This window comes from Macadamia integrifolia, chromosome 7, assembly GCF_013358625.1.
Source record: "Macadamia integrifolia cultivar HAES 741 chromosome 7, SCU_Mint_v3, whole genome shotgun sequence".
NCBI classification, from domain to species: domain Eukaryota; kingdom Viridiplantae; phylum Streptophyta; class Magnoliopsida; order Proteales; family Proteaceae; genus Macadamia; species Macadamia integrifolia.
The window spans coordinates 36,285,462-36,310,093 of NC_056563.1; the positions used below are offsets into that span (position 1 = coordinate 36,285,462).

Below are 24,632 nucleotides of genomic sequence, written 5' to 3' on the forward strand. Positions count from 1 at the left end.
GTGGTGGCTTAGTTTAATCATTCTAGTTCCCGAGCCTAGGGAGGTGGTACCAAATAATATAAATGGTGTAGAGGAGACAATAAGGATTGCTAGCTTACCTTTTCATCCATGTCGTCTACTCATGGTCATGAATGAATGTATTACCATCTGCTTTAGTACATGGATGGTTAGTTGGGTACTCAGTCGAACATTTATTTATTTTTTTCATTCAAGGGATTCTCCTTGGAAATGTCCAACATTGCAAAGGCCCGAGTGAGAGTAGTGGGTAGTTCATCTCTTTTGGGTAGAGGATGAGGTGAAAAGGCTAGCATACTACACGTGCCCAGGGCCTTTTGATTCATTCTGCCCAAGTGGTTACTAGTGTCATATTTCCTTTCTTCAGAACGGCCTTAGCTCAACTGGAAGAGTAAAGGATTGAAGGTCCTTAGGTTGTCGGTTCGAATCCGGCAGGCCGGGCTATGTTTTACTTCTCCATACAGAATTATTGAATTTATTGTAGATGGGATGTCACTTTTTTTTGGGGGGGGGGGTGTCATCTTACCTAGCCATTATGTTGTGGTCGGGGGGGGGGGGGGGGAGGGTGTTTAGGAAGATTTTTAAGGTAAATTTTACCATAAATTCTCAAATTAGGGGAATTGTTTTTGGCCATCCCACAAGCATTCTCATGTATGCTTTGTTCTCGCAGAGGTTCATGCACGTGGGTACTCCATTATGTGTGCTTGTGGGTTTTAAGTTTTGGTAGTTTTTTATATGGGATAGGTGTTTTCTGCACACCTTAGGAGCCAATATTAATAGCAATTTGTTACCATCCCAGCCTCAGGGTGGGAAACTTTCCCAGTAAGCATTACATCGTAGACCATGGAGGAGCGAGTGAGAAATACAATTCCTTGACTACTGCAGTTGCGTAGTGTAGTGATAGAACTAGATACACTACTAGAACATATCATGCCCTTCCTTCAAGGTATGGAGTAAGTTGTTACAATCTTCATTCCTGTCACGTCCCACAACTGTAATCGTTGTCCCCTTTCTGACCTTGCCTTTGTTGCTCATCATTATCTTCTGATATGTAATTTTTTTCATCTGGAAATTAAAAATAAATATATTATGCAAAGATCAAATTACTTACATCCTTAGTTTTAGCTATTCGAGCGAGCGTAGAAGCTACAGAAATAGAGGTAGAGTCCATTAGAGTGAGTTTTTTACATCCATTTTGCAAAATAAAAAAGTAACCGACATCAAAAGATCAAATATAATTATGGGCCAAGCCTTTTGATTCTGTTGTTATAGCCAAGCGAGAAGAGCTGCACCTATCTACGAAACCTCTACCACCTTGTCTCTTTTCTCCGGAGCATGTTGCTTCTGGTTTTTAGTGCCAGCACGTGCCCCAAAACACCAGAACTCGTAGAGGTAAAGGTGATTTTTTTTTTTTTTTTTTACCAAAAAAAAAAAAAAAAAAGAAAGGTATTTTTTTTTTTTTTTTTATTGATAAGAAGGTAAAGATAAATTCATATTTATATAAAACAACATTAGCTCACCTGGCCAAGTTAGTGTCAAACTGAAAACAACCTTCACAAATCACTAGTGGACGATCCTCGGTTGGTAAAGCCTGGTAATCAGCGAGGGACATAAAACATGTAAAACATGTAGTAGATGAAACACGAAAAAGGAGCATTTGGGAGATAGATAGGCAAGGTCATCAACCCATTTAAATATAAGTTGAATGGTGGTGACAGGGAAAGGGGGCAACAAATTACGCACGGAAGAGATGGATAATAATTAAAAAAAAAAAAAGGGTAAGGGTGTATTATTCGATGCATAAGGTTTGGGGGGGGTGAGCAGTAGTCTTATTCTGAGAATATCTAGAGCCTGTTTCAGCTTTTGATATATATCAGAATGGGCCATGGATGAATCATCTTCTAAGTAAGCAAATGACAGAAACAAGAAGAAGCAAAAACTGTGTGAAATCCCGATGGACCAGTAGCCCATGTATGCTTGGAAAATTTACACGAAAGAAATATGTGCCATGCTGTTTCATTTTCAGGTTTACAGAGTGGGCATAGAGGATCAATATTAAACATGGGAGAGGGTGCAAGCAGGGTACTTTACATATTTCCATATTGTTTTTCTTTTAATTAGTGTTTTTTTTTCTCTTCAAAAAATTAATAAAATAATGCGGGTGAAGAGGCAGTGTACACTTCAGTCTCGGAGAATCCCTTTCCCATTAAACATAGTAGTGACTCATCTTCGGCAACAATACCATCTCTGAGCACCTTCCAAAGCATAAGCTTGACTGTGGAACCTCCGCGAGTTTCCTCCCAACACTCCCCCAATCAATTTTTTTTTCTGTCGGGATAATTAACAAAACATCGAGTAGACAACACACTAGATTTAGAAAATGAGCATGCAAAAGATGAGATAACTGGGGTTCTAGAGATGGCTTTCACGATGCCAGGAGGGAATAGAGCATGTAATAAATTGAAATTCCAAGCATCATTAGAACTCATTTCGTAGATGTTATTACGGTTTCTCGCCTCTTTGGTATATGTAGATCACAGATGAAGAATTAGTTCGGAGCCGATATCTGGGAAAGGCTCTCCTCTCCGAAGCTCAAGTTAGAAAGATAGATGAAAAGGGAAAACTCCTACTGAGATCTAAGTGTGCAAAATTACTTATCCCCACCTTCTGACTGGGTCCTCCTTATATTGTGGTTGATGAGGACTCCTATTGGTTCATGGGTCTCTTTACCTGATGACCTAGACCTGCTGGAGAATGATGGATTCTATCTGTTGGATATGTGGTTTTAGCCAACACTATCCTTGTCAAGGCTGATGTGGCTGATTTCATCGTGAGTAATTCAAGATTTTAGGATAACCCATAGTCATTCTCAGGTTAAATAATTATGGCAGTAACAGCCGCTTTACCAATGGTTGGCCTTGGGTTTAATAACTGCCTGACTACCAAGGAGTTTATTAACTTTAGTTAAGTTTGAAAATGGTTACAAGTATCACTTATCAAATCTTAGTGACACGTAAGCCGCAAGTGTGAGGTTCTTGTGGCGTTCAGAGGAGGCTGATCGTCTGATCCCCTGAGGGAATGGTTTGTCCAACAGAAAAAGGGTTAACCTCTCTTTCTTCAACTTTCATTTAATTCATTGTTAAGATATATCTATCTTATCTCACCCTAAGCCAGGAAAATTCATAATGATAGAAAGTTTTTTTTTTTTTTTTTTTTTATTGATTGAAAAAAAAAAGGATACATCGGACCCATTTATTAATACCCTGGCCCACAACTCTTTGAGGCTTTGTAAGGAGTCTCCAAGCAAGCTTAACCAAAATACATGAAAAAAAAAAAAAAAAAGTTGGAGCAAGATACAGAACAGACTTAATGGGAACAAACCCACTTGCTTGAGACAAAAATGGGGGCTTGCCACACGCCTAATTTGGACCGAACCCTTGTAAGGATATTATTCAAAATAACCTTCTTCCCTCTCTTTGCTGCAAGAGGGTGTTGGTAGTTGATTTTAGCAAATCTGACCTACAAGACAATCGGTCAATAAATTGACATCGATTTATTGACCGATTGTATCAAGGAGCTGACCAGTAATCGAGTTGGTCAAAAAATGACAACCTTGTACTAAGGAGTTGATCAATTAGAAATAACTATCAGGTGGATCGAGCAGTCTAATCGAATACAGTCAAATAGCTGATCGTGACATTTTATGGTCAACTGACTGATTGTGACTTTTTACGATTAGAATTTTGGCTTTTTACGGTCAACTGATCGAGTCCGGCTTTTCGATCAGCTGACCAAGTCCGGCTTAAGTGGTTAAGGCAGTTATAACCAATTAACTATCCACTAAGGACATGCTTATGGTTAGTTGATCCAGTCTGGCTTTTCGGTCAGCTGGCCGAGCTTGGCTTAAGTGATTAAGGTAGTTATAACCAATCAACTGCCCCACTAAGGACATGATTAAACATGGGTTCCTGCAATTACGAAATTGCCAAAAGAGGAGGATCTTTCAAATAAACTATAAAAGGGACTATGGTGGAAGAAGGGAAGATCACACACAACAAATCAAACAAACCCAGACATCAAGTCTTATCTTATCTTTCTTTACCTTTTTTTTTTTTTTTTTTTTTTAATCTTTAATGTTTTAAATTAACATTTTCTTTCAAAGTCATGTACTTCAGTTCATAGTGTAACAATCACGTCTCTAGTATGTTTAGCATCAACAAAGATGTAGATCACAATTTTGGTATGTATAATATCAATAGAGACAACAGATCTTGTTTCTTGTATATTCAACATCAACAGAGAACAACTGGTTGTATTTCTAGTATATTGAATATCAATAAAGGCAAGATTACACTTTTCTTTGTCTATGAGTTACTATAATTTGTCTTCATCTTTTTCAATCCTTGCATCATGTTTTAAAGAACATTAAAAGTCCCTGGAGTTGATCAGGGCAAGAGGAGAGCCCAAGTCACTTGATCGAAGTCAGATCTACTATCGAATCTGGTTAGGAATGATTATGGCATGCCCATGCATACACCAGTACAGTCAATTGACCGTGACATAGGAGAGGATTTTGTTGCCCAACAGAGGGGTACCTAGGTACATAGATCCCTCCATCATGGAAACTGCAGTATGCTGATGACACTATTCTTATTGGAAAATGAAGCTCATATAAGTAAGAAGACTCCATTTTATAGAAATTGATTTGCTACCCCGTCATACTGTTCTTCTTCTTCCTCCTGCCTAGTCTTTCAATCCTTATTTCTCATATCATATGGTGGAAGTGGAAGTCTAAAGGGCAATGTAGGAGGCATGATTGATGATCAACCAAATGTGTGCGAAGATACCACTTTTGTATTGATATGCTAAACACTGAGGCTTCCATGGGTCTGTGAATCCGGATTTGGTGATATGATATCTATGTGATTCTTAGGGGAATGTGGATGAAGATGTTGGCGGGAGCCTAATTGCACAATAGATTAGATTAGATTGGGTATCTCTTGCGATCAAAATCATCATACAAATATAAATTACTTGGAACAAACGGTTTACCTTAATACCACAAATTAAAGTTCCTCTTCCAAGTTATAGTTTTTTCACACAATTCACCATTAAAGTTTAAGGTTTTAAAAACACTAGTTTTCTCCTCCGGACACTCAGACTCAACAAATGAGAGAAGGGAGGGAGAGAGAAAATGTGGGAGGGGAGAGAGGAGCTTCCAAAATCATGGGACTCTCTTTCCCTTATCCCTTTATAGTAAAACCATATTTCGAATTCCTCTTTTGATCAAATCTTTGTTTCCTAAGTAGAAAATGTCAAATCTTGGTGGTAGATAACAATTTTCAAATTGAACAATTATTTTGCTTCTAAAATTGGATTTCATTCACAATCATGAATAAAAAGATAATTAATCATTTGATATTTCCAAATTCTGCTATGCAATACTGACTCTTTAATTTACACATAGAACTTCACTTTTTCAATATTCCATATGGAGCTATAGGGCATGCAATTTAATATGGCATAACCCCAGCTCATTGTGACATGCATGTTTAGAGATTCCATGAAAATGATTAGACGCCGAAAATATATTTCAAATAAATTAATAAATAAAATATTAATTTTTTATATTAGAAAATAACTTCTATAAACAATTTACAAAAAACGATATTAGTACCAGATTTCTTTGCGATCAAACATAGACATTTTTTTTGTTGAAATCAAACATATACACTCTTTCATCGATATTCCCCAATCAAGAGCAGTGGAGCCCATGTTAACGATCTCTTTCATTAACAATGTGGGACTGCGTGTCCAACAAACATATATATAATTCGTTGGACGTCAACCAGTGGTTTACCAAAACATGTGATACAACACTATAACAAATATGATCCTCAGGTTTATAGTCAAGTGATGGATATGAATCTCGTCCTCAAGCAACTGACAACAATACATACGAGATTTTTACTAGATCATTTTCTATAAACACAAAATATATATACTCACATTTATACATTGGAATCATCTCACTGGTAACATATAACGTAAAGACCATATGAATAAGATGTCTGATCTTATCCCTAGCGGATAATAGTTTTCGATGAAAACTCATGGAACAAATTACAAGTCTAATAATAAGTGTAATCTATAAATGAATATAAATAATTTTATTAATAAACCGAGGGGGTGGACATGCATATCCAACAGAAGAAACAAGGAAGTTTTCGAGCCACATGACAACAATGATGGGACATGAGCGAATGTAATCACATGGTAGCTTAATTTGGACATCTATGATATAATATTGAATAATATCTAATTTTCAGTTAATGATATTCATCAATTAGGTTATGTTTGGAAGCCAAGAAAAGAGAAGAAAAGAAAATGATGCAATAATTGATTTATGTGTCTTTATCTCAATTTTAGGTCAGGAATACATAGTGTTTCTCTCTTGTTTGTGATTCAAGATTGCAATCAGTAAGATCCTATTATTATAGTTTTATGGGGATGTAAATCCCATGTGAGTTCCATAATTCTGGCTTGTCATTTATAATTGCTTTTGTTTCATCCACTAAAACAATATCATCAACAAAAAAGATACACAAAGAGATACGATATTGAATAAGCTCATCTATGACTAGAGCAAACATGCAACATGAGAAGATTATGTTCATTCAAACACCAAGAAATACAAAAAAAAAAAACAAATTTAAGCAAAGATGACACAAAGTTTTGATGTAATTCACACCAATATGATGTGCTACATCCACGGTTGAAGTTGATTATGATTCACTATGTGATGTAAGAAAAAGATACAAAGAAGATCTCTTAAGAACACCAAAATTCGTAGGAAGAGACCTCCTCCAAAACCCTAACACGGAAAATGCCCAAATCACTCTTCTTTCTCACTTGAACAACAAGATAATAAAAACAAAAAAATATTCCTCCAAGCTAAGTTGATCCATCAGGTCAAGTCGTCTCTTGCCACATGGCTTTGCCCCTGCACTCCATACGAGATCGGTGATAGCCTCTGATTCAAGCCCTCTCCTATCATTATAGACCTCATAAAATTTCTCCATCAAATCATCACAAAAAATGTTGAAATAGGGTAATTTTCAAAATGGGTACAAGAATTCTAACACACACGTTTGCTATAAAAATTACTATAACTGACGTCCTGATCGGCCGCTGCCTTTTATTTGAATTTCTCCCGGCTTATTATTTACTCCGCTGGATTAGACAAGATTTGAGAGCAGAGAACCGTGGATGCTAGATACCGACTAAGTTTTTGTTTTGTCGCTTGCAAACGTGCTTCAACCGCAAGCCACTAGCTCAATCTTTCTTCCTCCATCCATTCTCTTGCTGTGAAAATGACCCCGATATTTGTGGATTGGCTTCTGCACTGCACCCCACTACTTATGTATTGGCATATCTGGTCTCGTATCCGTACCTGTATCTGTATAAGCTTCTGTATCTTTATCTGTAGTTCGCTGTCTGTTCCCTGCATTTTGCTTCAGCGTATGAGCATGATTGGCTGATACATATTTGTTATTATTATTTTTTTAATTTTGATGTTAGGTTGATGTATATATTTATTGCTCATCATCGTTTGATACTGGACTACAGGTGAGGGTGATTAAACGGTGCGGAAGTATAAGTCCGAGAAAGAATAACTTATTATTATTATTTTTTCTGGTAAGGAAAAAGAATAAAGTAGGGGGAGAAGGGCTCGCATGCACTTATAAAGTAGGGTCAACATGCAATTAGGCCTCGCCAAATGCCTATCGATAAAACGGGAAACATCTGGAGAGACACATTGAGGATTGGAGGAAGTGGAGAGCGAACATAAGGCCGGAAATCCTAAAGCACAGAGGACGAGGGTAGTTTTGGCCTTTCGTTCATTCCAATTTTCCAATTCCATCGCCCCCTTCCCACCTCCAACCCACTCCCCCCTGTTCATTCTCTCGCTGCGTCTCTATAATGGCTTTATCATCCCCTATAGCGGCGAAACTTCAACATGTGTGCTCTTCGAGGTTTAGGGAGGAATGTTCTCCGAGGACGCGTTTGAATCTCCTTCCCCTGCCTTCAGCCATTTCCAGAACCGCGACTAATTTCGATGGTAAACGTCATCCCACTTGTAGTACAAAGAGGTAAGCGCTGTTCGTCAAAGATGCAGAACTTGAAGGTTTTTTTTTTTTAAAATTTGATTGTGTTTCTGTGGAATTTTCATTGCTAAATATCAGTGCATGAACGGTAACAAATGTTTATAAGGCGGTCAGACGGTAATTTCTTAATACCAAGAACCAAGAAATTCTGTGTTATGTATTAATTTATATTAGCTCTTGAAAACAGAATAGAGGAAATCTTTAAATTATTATATTTCCCATCTCTGTGTTGAATTCTTAGGGCTTAAAAGCTAGGCCGTATTGATGTCGTGCTTATTCCTATGCATGTTTACCTTATTTTCGAATGTTATCCGAAGTTTACGATGTTTACAACTTTTTCCATATAATTGTCTTATAATCACACAAACCAGAGCTTTGTTTATGTTTTCTTCCCCCCGCTCCCCCTCCTTCCTTCTATTGATCTGCTTTTCACCATCGGCAAGTATGATTTGCTAATCTCTATAATCAAGTGTCTATTGGTTTTAGGGAATCTAATTATCGATCTTAATAGTTGATGAGATTTCCCTAGATCTATTTGGAGAACTGAAAGAACACGATTCCTTGCTTGTTTCTCTGCGTAATTTCTACTGATGGATGGATTTAATTACATTTTTAACTTCAGGAGCAGTTTACCATAAGGTTTGGCTGATTTTGTACTTATGGTATGTGAAAACAATTTACTGGGTAATATTGTTTTTTCTTTTGGGTGTGGGGGGTGGTTCAGGTGTGGTCTCCTTATAAATCTGAGAACATTACTTACTGAAGGAAACAATCTTGCTGCTGGAAGATGCTTAAGCTTTAAAATATTGTTTTCTGGCTAAAATGGCTTCAAATTTGATTCCTGAATTTGCATAGTATAAGGAAAGGCAGTTCTATGTAGATATCTATTTATGCTTGTTATAATGTACTGGTTATTTTATTTTATTTTTTGCTAAAATAAGGTTAGGTTTTTGGAAGTGAAGGAACTCCAAAAAAAAAAAAAAAAAAAAAATGATTGCAAAACAAATAACATAAGTAACTCATTGAAATAAATTAAGTTTTAGTGATTCTCCCCCCTCCCCCATTTATGACTACTCGTCTGTACTTCATTGTGTTTTTTGACATCATGGGTATACAAGTTATTGGATGGTCTATGTTTGAAACCGCTGAAGCACATGGTTGCGCAAACAAACACACACACTATTACTTTTTTTGGGGGGGGGGGGTAGGGGTGGGAATGGGGTTGTCAAGATTCTTATGGTCAGCAATCTAGCTATTGGCAAGTTATAACCTGGGTTTATGTTGATTTTTTGTTGATGAAGGTGGCCACATGAAGGTAGAAATGTGAGATCTGAATTCTGCAAAAAAGGCAATAGGACATGGAGAGAATATTCTTCCATTCTTGATGAGCAAGTCTCCATCGAACCTTTACCCAAACAGCGCAGATGCATTTCTTGTTTTCAAAGTCGCCATAGGTGTCGAACTAATAATAGAAAGTTTTCACCAAGGTTCTTACATGATGAATCAGCACTACCATTGTTGAAGCATTCACTTGACAAGAGCTTTGTAAGTAAGCAAATCCCAGCCTTCATTTTTTAGAACACCAGATAATTCTATGTGCATCACCTCTCCGTTGAACAGAGGGGAAAAGAGGAAATCAATGGGGGGGGGTTACTGTAAGTGTTTTTGGATTTTATATTCATAAATATGGTTTTAGGATTAATTTATGAGATTTCTGTCTCCCTCCTTTGCATAGTTGTCAAGGTGTCCAGGCGCGTTGGTCCTAGGCAATGCAAGGCATGACAATATTTTTTCACTCTTACGCCTAGGATTTTCTAGATACCGTGACAACTATGCTTCTTTGTGCACATGGATCTCTCTCTCTCTCACATTTGTGCATCTAGTTTAATTGTTTGTCTTCAATGGGTTTTATATTTTTCCTCCACCCCTTCCCCACCGGGGGGCGCTTAGGCTGTGTAGCATTGCCCCCCTAGTTGCTTCGTCTGGGTAGCATTTCTTGCTCCCCCCCCCTCCCCCCTTTCCTTTTCCCTCTGGATCCCTTGTTATTCTTCTCTTTGTTAATATATTATTTATTCATCCCCCACCAAAAAAAAAAAGTCAGAAGAAGATTATGATGCAGACTTGGTTCAATATATTTTGCTGTTAGGTTCTTGTGAGTTGTGATATAGAAAAGATGATGAACCAAACTGAACAAGGCTTGTAATTATTTGCTCTCTTTCGAGCATTAACATGTTATGAACTTTTAATCTTCTAATATTGATGTTTAATACAGATGCGTTTTGGGTTGGTATTTGGGTTGGTAGCCTTGCAATTTTGATGATTTCCAGTAGATTAATGATGATCTTGTTTGGATATCTTTATTTCTAAGTCATCAGGAGTCTCAGATTGCATATTGTTTCGATAAGCAGTCTAGCTTTCGGTGATATGACTGTGGTTGAGTCCTTGAATTCGTGTGGGGCCTGGTAGTGAAACCACAGATATTTCTGTTAATAATAGGGCCCTCAGCTGTTGCCACACTGGTGCACTTTTTGGAGGTAATGATCATTGACAAACTTGATATTGAACTCTAGCCCCTAGACCTAGAGTAAAAAAAGCATGGAAAAGAAGACTATGAAAAGAGGTTAGCCTTACAAGATAAACTGAGTCCACTTCTGACCCAATAGACCTGGGCTCTTAGTAAGATCTTTGTGCTGAATGTGATCATAGAGTTTTTCAGCAGAGATACTCTTATGGAATTTGATGGGGCATGGATAAAAGTGTAAACAAATTCTTTGATAAGTTAAGGCAGATGTGGGGATCTTGCAGGAAACCAAACTAGAACCCGTTCTCAGTGAGTGAGTTGGAAGAATTTGGTGCTTTCATCAGAAACAGTGATCCTTTTGGGCCTCAGTTATTTTAGGAACTCCTCTCCTTTGAAATTATCGAGTACCTGATCAGGACTTACACCGTGTCGGTCAGATTTCAATAAACACAATGGTTTTGACTTTTGATGGGTGTTATCATCAATTAGTAAATCGGCCTACGAACCCAAGGGAAATAGGGACATAGGGGACATTCAACTGGAATTATGTTATTCAGGTGTATTAGGATCTCCTATGGTTTGCAGTAGCCTACTAGGATCTTTCAACCTGATCTGATTCTCACTTGAAAAAGGAGGCAGCGGAATAGAAAGGTGCATAATGGGTTTCCAAAGTTCTACAATGATTCTGGGAAGATGACCTTCATCTTCAAAATTATAACTATATTGGTCCAATTCAAGAGATATCTGCCTTGTAGATTGGACATCTTTCTATCCAATGTCCACTGATTGGAGGAACATTACAAAGGAAAATGAGGTCCCCTTCCAAAAATCATGTATCATCACTTTGTCACTGTGCTAGAAAAAATTGTAAAAAAAAGAAATAGAGGTTGGGGAATAATTCCGATTCAAAAACATGTGCTCATCTAATCCATCATTTGGGAAGAGGTAAGAATGTGGTGGGGAGATATTGGAGAACCACAAGGGGAAGGCTTTGAAATTAATTAAAAGACTTGACTTGACTAACACAAGGATTGCCTTTTGGAATAAGGAGGCATTTGGGAAGTTAGAAGAGAGAAAAACTAGGCTTAAGAAGAGTTGGATTCTCCTAAACAAAATTGAAGGGGTAAGAGATCATGCTGTAAGTGTAAAGGAGAAAGGTGAGTGCATAGTTGTCACTCTTGTCGAGGCGTCACCCCGGTCTGGTGTCAAGGCACACACGAAGGTCCATGGTGACTGCCGACCATATTGTTCAAGACATCTTTACTAAAAAAATGACAAAAATGGTGGGAAATATAGAAAAAAAGAAAAAAAAGAGTGTGAAAAGGGGGGGGGGGGGGGGGGAGGGGAGGGAAGGGGAAATAAATTTCTTCAATTAACAAATAAGCCCTACTTTCAAAAGTACATGATGTGGCTGGCTGCATTGGACTTGTTGGATCCTATATGGAGGCCTGGGCACAAGCTTGGGTGGCTGACAAGGTGCTGGTAGTAGTCCAGTGGGATGGAACAAGCTTTGGGTAGTTACAATGTAGATCAAGCTTGCGAAGGAGGAGGACAAGTGGTGGCCCAAAATTTGGGCCAATCTACAGCCTATCGAGCAACAAGGGCTATTGTGGGAGTGAAGGCAGCTTCTCGAAGACCCAATATTCCCTCTACCTATTTTAGTTTTGTCTCATTAAATGCTTTGGTCAGCAAGGTACAGCTGGGGGATAAGAAATAGGAAAGTTTTCAAGAAGAACAAAGACAGATTCCTTTTCTCTGTTTTATTCTTATTGTCAACTAGTTAGCTTAGTTTTAGGAAAGTTTTGATTGGCTTTTAGTTTCTATTTTATTAGACTTTGTGGCCAAGAAATCCAGTTTTTTTTTTCTTCTTTTAATTAAGTTTCCTATTTTGCAACTTTCTATTTTGAAGGAGTTTGTGGGCCACCTATTTAAAGGCCATGCCTATTGTAATTTGACAAGTTGATTTGAGTTAATAAAATTGAAGAGTTCCTACCAAGGCTGAGAGCCGATTGAGGGGTGGGGTGCCCAAAACCTTGAGAGGGTGAGAGGCCCAAGGGGAGGATGAGAGGCCTGAACCAACTACTATTCTTTCCCTTCCATCAAATTCTTTTCTTTGATTATTTTCTGTGCATTATCAAGGCTGCAACCTACCTTCAATTCTGAAGTGCTGGACATCCTCAAAGCCTGTGGCAGCAAGAAAAGGACTTCTAGGCTGATGTTTGCCGTGCAATAAATCCCAGACCTATGCACAGCTTCAGCCCAAGTTTTGAGAGCTTCTTTGGGTCATCACCAGGGACCTTCAGTCCTAATTTGATAAACATTTGAAGTTGCAACATAAGTTCTTGAAGAAGTTCAAAAAGTTTCCTCATTCATGACTACAAGCAAGAACCTACAGATCTCCTAATTTGATAAACATATGGAGTTGCAACCTACAGCTTGGCCTGGTTTGTGAGTTCTAGGATTTCTTCCTTTTAGCCCTAAAATTCAAGATTTCTGGTTTTCAATTCTGTTTCTGTTTTCAGCCTATTGTTTTTTTTTTGGAGGGGGGGGTGTGTGGTGGTGGTGGTGGTTTGGACCCACATAATACCTGAATTTGAGTATTTATGACTGATAGTTGCTGGGTTTAAAGTTATAACTATTGCTGGTCTGTCACAGCCACTATTACCCTAGCTGATGGTGTACTTGATTTGATTATTGTCCTAGTTGGTTAGTGGATTGTCTACCTTAATTTGTGTTGGAGCTTGTGTATTTATCTGGGTTGGGTGCTCTTGTAACAAGCCTTATATCAGTTATGTTATAGGTTGGGCCTTCTATTTTCTTGTGTTTCATTATAACATGCCTAATGTATAAGCCCATTAAGTGGGGGTTGAGTACATGGTATTGGTAGTTACGTGTTTTAGTTAGATTAGGATGTTTAACAGTTTTTAAGAGTTATGTTTTGGGTCTATTTACTTCCAGACAATATAAGAGTGTGATTAGGATTTAGGAGTCTTTTTTTGATTCCGTTTAGGAATGATGTCGTGTATATTAAAAGATTTAAAGATAGGACTATATCCATTAAGCTTGTGCTGGAGAAAGAGGTTGTCGATATAATTAGCGCTTATGCACCTCAAGTAGGATTGGATGAAAGTAGTCTTTTGGGAACACATGGATGGATTAATGCTGGGTTTGATGGGAACATATGGATGGATTAATGCTGGGTTTTAGTCAAAGGGAAAAGATTATTATGTGGGGTAATCTGAGTGGATATGATGGTAAAGATCTTAGAGGCTATGAAGATGTACATAGAGGATATGGTTTTGGAAAGAGGACTGAGGTGGGGATCTTGGTTTTATATTTTGCTATGGTTTATTTATCCTTACTTTTAAAAGAGAGATGAGCATTTAGTTACCTTCAAAAGTGGGCATCATAGTAGCCAAATAGATTTCTTCCTAAGAAGAAGGTCCAATAGATTTTTTTTTTGGATGAATAAGGTCCAATAGATTGTTATATGGTAATACTAGGGGAGAGCCTAACCGTATAAGACAGATTAGTGGTCATGGATATGTGACTCACTACGCAGAATTGTAAGAAAGGTGAGCTTATTTTCCCTAGGATAGGGCGGTGGAGCTTAAAAGGAGATACTTTGAAGTCATTTATTGATAAAGTGGTCAAACAAGGAAACTGGGACTTTGAAGGAGACACTAATACAATGTGGAATGAGATGACACTTGTATTAAGAAGGTTGCTAAAGATGTCTTAGGTGGATCAAAAGGAAAACGTAATTCATCTAGGGAGACTTGGTGATGAAATGATGTCGTTCAAGCAGCCACTAAGACCAAGAAAGCTATTTTTAAGACATGGCAAAGGAATAAGGATGTAGAGGATCTACAAAGGTATAAATTTGCCAGAAATGTAGCTAAGAAGATTGTGGGAAAAGTAAGGTGAAGAAATGTGAAGATTTTTATAACAATCTGAGCACGAAGGAAGTAAAAAAAAGCGGTCTATAAGATAAGGTAAAATGAAGGAAAGAAAGTGGAGAGATCTTGACCATGTTAGATGTATAAAAAGTGAAGATGGTAAAGTGCTAATAAGGGATGAGGACATTAAGGAGAGATGGAAATGTTATCTGTAGTATACTAAATGAAAACACTTTGAGTAATAGTGTCTCGAAAGACTACATTACCCCTCAAAACACCATATGTCGTAGATATAAGCGAAAAATTAGGGTGTTTAAAATAAAAGAAGCTTTAGGGAGGAAGAAAGTAGGCAAGGCATAAGGCCCTGATGAGGTATGAAAGAGCTTAGAAATTTGTGGTTTATCTTGGCTAACCAAACAGATTATGAGCACAAGGTAAATGCCAGATGAGGAGGAGAAGCATTATGATTCCGATTTACAAAAATAAGGTGCTATTTAGAGCTAGAATAACTATAGAGGCATAAAAATAATGAGTCATACTATGACATTATGGGATAGGGTTATTGAAATCCATCTAAGACAAGAAACTACTATTACGGAGAACCAATTTGGTTTCTAATGGAAAGATTTAGAGATTGCAAGAAGGATCTCCATATGGTCTTTATTGACCTAGAAAAAGCTTACTAGGAGTCCCTAGAGAGTCAATCTGGCAAGCATTAGAAAAGAGAATTGTTTCAAGTAAATATTTGGACATAATTAAAAATATATGTGGTGGTGTGGTGACTAGTGTAAGATTGTGGGGTCAAGGTAGTAAATTCCCAATTATAATTGGGTTACATCAAAGATTAGCTTTAAACCCTTATCATCATGGATATTTAACCGGAGACATTCAAGATGAGGTTCCTTGGTGTATGCTTTTTGCCGACGATATTGTTTTAGTGGATGAGACAAGCAAGGATTGATGCCAAATTGGAGTTATGGAGATCGACCTTAGAATCAAAAGGTTTTAAGATTAGTTGAGCATAGACAAAGTATATGGGTGTGTAACTTTAGTTAGACTAGGAGAGATAATGAGGTGGTGAAAATTGATGATAGGGAGATTCCACAAAAAGTGATTATTTTAGGTATTCGGGCTCGATCATAAATAAAGAAGGTAATATAGAGGATGACTGGGTTACATCAAAGATTAGCTTTAAGCCCTTGTCATTATGGATATTTAACCGGAAACATTCAAGATGAGGTTCCTTGGTGTATGCTTTTTGCTGAGGATATTATTTTGGTGGATGAGACAAGCAAGGATTAACGCCAAATTGGAGTTATGGAGATCAACCTTACAATCAAAAGGTTTTAAGATAAGTTGAGCAAAGACAAAGTATATGGGTGTGTAACTTTAGTTAGATTAGGAGGGATAATGAGGTAGTGAAAATTGATGATAGGGAGATTCCACAAAAAGTGATTATTTTAGGTATTCGGGCTCGATCATAAATAAAAAAGGTAAGATAGAGGATGACGTTTCACAGAGAATTAAAATAAGATAGATGAAGTCGAGAGGTGAATCCGGAGTGTTGTGTGATTGATGTATTCTTTTAAAACTTAAAAGAAAATTTGATAGGATAGTCATACAACCAGCTATGATGTATGGTGCAGAATGTTGGGTAGTTAAAAAACATCATATAAACAAACTTAGTGTAGTGGAGATGATGATGTTGAGATGGATGAGTGGAAAAAGATCCAGGGGCAGACCTAAAATGACCTTAAAAGTGGTGAGGAAAGACATGCATAGCTTAGGCCTTATATCAAGTATGACCTTTAATAGAGCTGATTGGAGGGCAGAGATCCATGCAGCCAACCCCATTTAGTTGGGATAAGGCTGAGTTGTTGTTATTGTGTATATGTATACACTCCCCCATCAATTGGACATGTTTTGAGTTGAGAATTTTGATTTTCAGGAGTTTTGGAGCTTTGCGCTGTGCATACAGGATTGGTATTCCTGATTTGATCTTACTCCTCGTTCTGTTCATCTTTCTTCTTTGGTGTGATCTTTTCTCCCTCTATTCTACTATTCTTCTTGCTACTTCTTAATATTACTTTTTCTTATCTGCACACCCCTGTTTCCTTCAAAATTCCAGATTGCATTATTCTTCATGTATCTCTGTAGTTAGTGATCTATATTGTTTCAAACTTTAGTACATCAGTTTCTGTTATATTTCCCTCTGAAATTCTGGTGCTAAAATCTAATCCCAACCGCTAGAAGTCTAGTTTCATAATTGTATTCACGTTTTCCTACTGCCATTAGGATTTAGGAATTGTCTGGGCAGGTCAAATGACCTCTCTGTTTTCAAAGATAATTTACAGAGTTATTTTTCTGGTTATGACTGATACTCCACCTGAGTTCTTGCATATTCTGATTTTTCTTTTGTGAGTTATAAACTGTTGTGAGTTATAAACTTTCTTCTATACGAAATTCCTCTGTTTCTATGATTATATTAGGTGCTTGTCTCTTGCTGGATTTTCTCTATTTTAGCGTACATAATTCCAACTAAAAATAAAGATATAGCATACATGTTAGCCCGCTTGTATATCACACGTTGATCCATTGGGCGCCAAGGGGCCTGGCAATGACTGGGATTGCCTTGCATAGTTATCAAGGCGTCGCCTAGGTGATAAGGCGCCTCAGCCTTGATGCTTTGTTGGTGTTTACTTGTTTTTTGACCATCTTCCATCGCCTTGGTAGTCTTGCCGCCTTGATAACTATGATCCCTCGACAACTATGGTTGAAAGGTTAGTTGGATCTGTTTGTCCAAAATGAGGGGATCAATTGAATAGAGAAACAGAGGCATAAATGGATCAATGGGGGATGGGAATGATAGTTCTGTAACAATACCAGATCTTAGTAAGCCAGTACCAAAGAGAGAATTTTATAGCGGAGAACCTTATATTTTTCTCCCTTTGCATGGTTTTACTTTGGAGAGTCCTTTCCAATTGTGTCCCCACCCAATCTTTCCTCCTGTCCCATCCTATCAATGTTACCCCCTCCTGTTGTCTGCTGGAACGAGATTGAAGACTCAGAGCATCTTTTCTTCGAGTGCCCCTTCTCCTCCTATGTTTGAAAAAATGTTCTCTTGCATTGCTGGCCTAGTAGGAGAAGAATCTTGCCCCTCCATAGAGAGTGGATTTGGGTTGATATGACCTTTAGTGGATCTTCTATTTGTGACCCTGCTGGTAAGTTCGCGTTTTGCACCACAATCAACTACATTTGGATGGAACAAAATCTTCATAGATGGACTTCCAATTTGTTCTTTCGACGTGATTTGGAAAGTCGTTTATTTTGATGTTAGCTCCAAGCTTCGCTCGCTCGCTCCCTTGTAGGCTTTTTTGTGACTCCCCGAGGAACAAGATTCTTATGGCCTCTTGGGGGATCCCCTCTACTTCTCCCTTCTCCCGCCCCCTCAGCCTTGTAATGGGTATGTAGCCCCCTTCTTTTTGGTTCCTATATATATTTTTTTTCTCTTCTATCACCCCAGACAATACGCTTTATAGTATTCTGAAACAGAATCTTGGTAGGAATCCTACTATGGAGGAAAGGTCATAGTTACGATAGACAACTAATAAGCTAACCCTAATCCTAATTACAAAAGGAAACGATAAAGTAATAACAAATAAAGATAACTTAGCGAACTAAGCTAATAAGGAAGAACACGGATGTCCATGGACCAGCTCCTCACACTACACTCTCTAAGTTCTAACACTCCTCTTCAAGCTGGAGTATATATCTCCCACACCCAACTTGGAATAACCACCAAGAAAAACTGTCTGGAACACCACCTTTGTGAACAAATTACTAAGTTGATCGCCAAAATTGACAAACAGAGCCAAAATAAGCCCTTGCATAACTGCATTTCTACAAAAAAGGTCAATCAACCTCAATGTGTTTAGTCTTCTAATGAAAAACCAGATTACTGGAAATATAGATTGCAACTTGATCATCACAATACATCTTCATAGCTTTCGCACCTGAGAGCCCCAATTCTTGAAACAGGAAATTTTCAGTCGTTGAGGTAATTTCTGTTTCACTGACTTGAGTTGCATTATTTCTAGGTGAAACCATCTCATGTTCCATTTGCAACCATAGGTCCAGATGAGCCACATGTAGCAAGTACAACTTGGTCAGATGCTGCACTGGAGAAACAAAATCAGAATTTCCTGGACCCTGAAATAGAAAAAGCAGAGTTAGAAGGTTTCTTAAGTTCTGAACTGCCAACTCACCCAAAATTGTACCGAGGACAACTGAAGAATGGACTGCGGTTTCTTATTCTTCCAAATAAAGTTCCAGCAAACAGGTATCTTTTTTTTTCTGTTTTGGGGATACTTTGTTATTCTTTGTCTTCAATTTGGATACTTGATATTGCAATTATCCTGCAGGTGCAGCCCTATGATATTGCTCTATGATTTGGAGATTGAGTTCGTTGAGAGTGTTTTGTTTTCTGAATTTGGATTGGCAACACTGCTGGATTTACTTTGGGTTTTGATGTAGATCAAAGAAAGAAGAATAATTTTAGGATTTGGGTTTGGTTCAGTTTTTTGGGTCAATTTGAGCTCGTAGTTCAATAATTAGGTCAAAATTTGAGTCCCCAATGGGTTATTGGGTCATGGCTAAGTAATTTTGAGTTTTCTATTGAGATGTATGGGAAGTGTCAACGTGATACAAATGGCAAATGTGAAGGGTTAGAAGTTTGAGTGTATGACAAAACTCAATTAGGCCTTTTCCAAACTAAATGTGTTCGGCTACAAATGTTTTTCCATCCTGACTAATTCCTAGATTTTCCCCCCTGGAACTCATGGTCAAAACCTTTTTTGATTAGATACCCAATGTCCATGGTACTCATGTCCGCTTGGGAGGATGAAAATTTCATTCTCCTGTTGTCATACTTTATTTTCCTAATATTTATGCTAGTTGGAGGATGTTATTCTGATTCTAATTGACCAGATTTAACCCTTATTTCTGTCCTAAAATTAGTGGAAATCTGAACCCCAAATTCAATCTTGGGTTATTGTTCATTTCTACGATGAAATGTCAATTCCGTATGAAACTTAAACCTGATTGAACTGAGATCATGTAAAATTATGAGGCTATGAATGAAATCATGGCAAAGTGACTTACGTGGTAATAGGGTACCTATCCATATGCTGGACAATAGTTATCCCTTCTGGTCTGATATACTATATATATCAATGCAACTATATCTTTGCCTTGAAAGGTCAATGTCCTCAACCTTCTTATCTTATAATTCTGGATTTCAGGTTTGAGGCGCACATAGAAGTTCACGTGGGTTCTATTGATGAGGAAGATGATGAGCAAGGAATTGCACACATGATTGAACATGTTGCATTTCTTGGAAGTAAGAAGCGTGAAAAACTTCTTGGAACTGGAGCACGATCTAATGCTTACACAGATTTCCATCATACTGTGTTTCACATCCATTCTCCAACTACTACAAAGGTTTGCTCAATTCCATGTTTTATTTTGCTGCACTAATTGCATAGTTTTCTGTTTTGACTAGCTTGCCTGAAAGCCCTGTCTACAGTACAAAAATAATAATAAATATTCAAATTCCGGAGCTAGATAATATGCTCAAGTATTCTAGAAAGTAGTCGTTGAAATACGAGAATGGAAATAGCTAAGAGTTAAGGCTTCGAGAAAACTAGACATTTGAGGAGAAATAGAATATTAAGTATCTTGTTTAAGAATAGAATCTCACCAATTATTGAGAAGGACCTTGGAAGTGTCTCTAATTCTTTATTGCTGGACATCAGCTCCTATTTATGGTCATGTATGGCAAGTTTGGTTTTCCATTTGAGTTACGGACTGATAAAATGGAGGCTTATTTTGCTATAGCAAGAAAAATAAAGAAACACTAATGGCACTCAGCTTACCAACTAAATGACTCAAGACTACTTCACAAACAGATAAACACAGCCAACAAAATTTAACAGAAAGTGGGCCCTCTGTGCTATAGATATGGCTCTTTGGCCAGTATAGTCCAAGTTTTAATTTTAATAACCACTAATGATCCAAGCTTGGTTGCTTTTATGGTGGTTTTGTTACTTAGGGACAACATACCTTTCATACTGTCTCAACTACTATAGACCATGACAAAAGGGTAAAGGGATAATAATTCCAAACACATTTTCTATGAACAACCATGGCCTTCCATGGCCCTTACAAGCGTCCAATGAAAAAACAGCAATTCATCGACGATTCACAAAACAATCTGAGATAGATCCCAAGCAACAAAAGATGATAATTAAAGGAGTTGTTTTCAACATTGGATTCAGACAATATATTGAACTAATGAAAAACAAAGTTTGGGATGAATCCACAATAATGGTTGTCCAAATGTTTTAGAACCTTTGCAATTATTGTCCAATAGGAAATTGATATATAATGGATACGACCAGTGTTGCAGTCTCTGGGGGAGAGGGGAAAACAGGTTTTTAACTCTTTGCCGCTATCTGAGCTAGGACCAGTGTTGCTCCTATGGTAGCGTATGAAGCCCTCCCTTCTTTGTCCTTTTATTTTAGGAAGTGGAATTACTAGAGTGCTCTACAGAAGCATCAATAGTCACACATGGTCGTTAACTGTTTGGCTCAATTTTGGCTCGATTTGAATCTTTTAACTTCAATCCCAGATTTGGGACTGCACCAATGATCTCAATCTCAATCCAGGTCCTTTTTTTTAATCTCAATCCTGGAGTAGTAATTCTTAATTGAATATCAAACCCATACAGTTGGGCCCAAATTGGTATTCAGGCTAGCTTTGTGATGCAGATACGGTTGCACTTGCCTGGTTGGACCAACATGATTGGCTTTAGAAGCCAAGAGCCAAGAAGAACCGGTACAGCCCAGGATTTTAGTCCAACAAGGGTTGGAAATAATTAGTAGCTTATTTTGTCTTTTATTTCATACTTTTTATTTTATAGATTTGAATGTAGGAGTTATGATTTCTTTCCTTTGCATCGGTTTCTTTTTATGGTTGTTTCCTAGTTTAGGGTAGATACTATTTCAGTTGAGTTTTTAATATCTATTTTCCCTACATATAGGCTGTAACCGATGGACAAATTAGAATGATTTGATTATTGAATGAGAATTAGTTGGATTTGTGCATTGTGTGAGTGTGTGATTCCCTTCCTTCTCCCTGTTGCTATGATCTTCCCTTTCTTCCCTAAGGCCCTCCATCAACTTGGTATCAAAATTGAAGGATCCCCATTCCTTCCCCTCCATCTTTCTTCTTTCCTTCCCATTCTTTGTTCAGGTTTCTACCTAGATTGAGAATAGCACCAAAAAAAAAAAAAAAAAAAAAAACTCACCCAGCCCATAGAGCAACCCCTCTGCCCTCTATTTTGTCTTTCCCCTTCGATCCAACCCTTCTTCTAGGGTTACAGATTGTGAAAAAAAGGAAAAGAAGAGGCAGCAGAATATGAATAAGAGGAAGATGAGAAAAGAAGAGATATCGAGAGGCAGAAACAAAAGAAAAAAAGGAAAAAAAAAGTACAAAAAGAGATTGAGAAGTAGAGGACCACAAAGAGCCTCATTCGAAGTCGACCTTCCTGAAACTTCGCAGTCCATGCCTTCTCCAAAGCCTGCTGCTCCCTCGCTCTTCCATCATTAGAGAAACCATCAGTGGTTCCATCGCAAGAACTTCTTCCTTTGTCGGTAATCTAAGCCCACTCCGAGACTCCTTTTCTCTTTTTTCTTTCTTCAACTTTTCTGTTCCCCCCACTTTGCCCCTCTTTAAATTTTATTTCCTTTTGTCCCTATTTTACTCTTGCTTCCAACTCTACCCTTACAGCCTTACTACATACGTTGTGTTTACCTTGTGATTCTATTTGATAGTCCTTATAATTACAACCTTGCCACTCACTTAAAGGATTTCATTTTAATTACAAGTTTGCCACCATTATCATCAATTCCATATATTTACTGTTCCGCCATTACCTATGAGTATCCTTTGCTTATCTCCACCATGGTAGCCAACAATGAAGTTCTCCAGCAGCTTAACTCCTACAAGGGATAAACATATGCAAAAATTGATGCTCTCACTATCGCTGTCACTTCCATTAAGACAATGATGGAATATTTGGAAGTTGCTATTAATCTATTGGTGGCTACAGGTAGAGGAAAGAGTCCCATTAATTTGGGGATTCTTCGAACACCACTCCACAGGATCCTTCTTTACCACTACCACCACTACCACCACCACCACCACTACATCATACACTGCCACCACCACCTCCACCTCCACCACCATATGGAACTGGTAGATATGATGATGGAGCGGAAAGAGCAGCAAAATTGGTTGCCCTTGATTTTTATGGAGATAAAATTCATAATTGTACCTTGACTGGATTTACAACTTAAAGACATTCTTCAGATGGTACGGGTTGACTGAGGCCTGAAAGATCCTGTCTCTAGAGGCTAAACTGAAAGGCATGGCCCAAGTCTAGTGGGTCAAGCAACAACAACAGAATCAAACCCAAGGCATTGGTTTAGTCATTACATGAACCGAAGATTTTTGCCTCCTGATTACAAGCAACGCATGCACCTTAGATTTGCACAGTTGAAACAGGAAAATCTAACTGTTGAAGAATATGTTGCTAGATTTTATTATCTTGCCACTCGTTCTGATTTTGAGTGGGATGAAGAAGTATTAGTGTCATAATTCCACAATGGTTTGCACCCTCAACTTAGTGTTGCCCTTGCTTTTAGTTGACTGCTTACAATGGAAGATGTTGTAGAAGTAGCATATCAAGTTGAAGAAATTCTGAAACATCCATACCATCGGAGGCCATTTACAGATACTTTTCTTAGGGGTCCTAGTTCTATTCTGCTATAGTTATCGCCTCAGGAAAAATCAATCAATAGACCACAGACTAGTGCTTCATCTATGGCATCTTCACAACCTAGCTGGCCGTATTCTCCACCTCGACATGATTCATACATGTCATCTTCACGGCCTAATCGTCCATACTCCCCTCCTCGCCGTGGTTCAGACAGACCTTACTCCCCACGTCAACGTGGTTATGACAGGATCTCTATATTTCCAAAAGAGGCTATTCAATGTTTCACATGCAAGGGATACGGGCATCGAGCTAATCAATGTCCTAACTGGTTGTTAGCGTGCATCGACAAGGATAATTTAATACTCTATATACCAGAAGAGCAACCGAAAACAGGAACAATAAATCTGGAGGCTGTGTGATTTTGAGCCTAGTGAGATTTAATGATGGTGATAGTGATGGTGAGCGTCAACCGTTCTATGTTATCCGTCCTCTTTTGATTGCACAGAAGGTTCTTGAGGACGATTGGCACTGTAATAGTTTCTTTCAGACCAGGGTGCGATGCAATGATAGCTTGTGTAATATGGTGATCGATCCCGGCAATTGCACCAACATTGTCCCTGAAGATGCTGTTTGCAAGTTGGGTTTGAAAACGGAGTCTCATCCGAACCCCTACAAGGTTGGGTGGGTGAACAACATTAAACTGAAAATTAATGAAAGGTGTTTGTTCACATATTCCATTGGTGGACTGATTGATAAGGTGCAATAAGATGTTCTTCCTTTGAAAGCTTGTCACATTCTTTTGGGGCGCCCATGGTTGTTCGACAAGAAAGTGATGCGGATCCAGGTTCCAAGAACAGGAATCGGATCGCTTAGGGCCCATTTAGACACTCAATAAAATAAAGGCAATGACCAATGACAGGTTGTATTGAAATAAAATTTCAACTAAATGGCAGAATTATAATTAAACTGAAGTTTCCAATGAAGGTGGAAGTTTTGTAAATAAATAGAACTTTATAAGGGAGTGGCAGACTTGTAATTAGATGGAACTAAAGGCCTAGGCTACAATATGCTAGTAAAAGGGTAATTTAGGACTAGGGAGAAAATAGGACAACAAATTAAAAGAAATAAAAAGTGAGGGTAGTATGGGAAAGCAACAATAATGGTGCTAAACAATAAAGAAAAAGAAAAAA

At 38.0% G+C, this 24,632-nt stretch overlaps 1 protein-coding gene across 1 annotated transcript in view; it reads left to right on the plus strand.

The window, feature by feature from the left end:
- The first annotated feature begins 7,699 nt into the window (after positions 1 to 7,699).
- The window catches only part of LOC122083173 (stromal processing peptidase, chloroplastic), a 139,067-nt gene continuing 122,134 nt past the window's right edge, over positions 7,700 to 24,632 (plus strand). The window contains exons 1-4 of the mRNA XM_042650883.1: positions 7,700 to 8,168; positions 9,485 to 9,728; positions 18,701 to 18,942; positions 19,904 to 20,102. Of these exons, the coding sequence (XP_042506817.1) occupies positions 7,999 to 8,168; positions 9,485 to 9,728; positions 18,701 to 18,942; positions 19,904 to 20,102 (855 nt within the window). The 5' untranslated portion in view covers positions 7,700 to 7,998. The remainder of the gene's footprint in view (positions 8,169 to 9,484; positions 9,729 to 18,700; positions 18,943 to 19,903; positions 20,103 to 24,632) is intronic.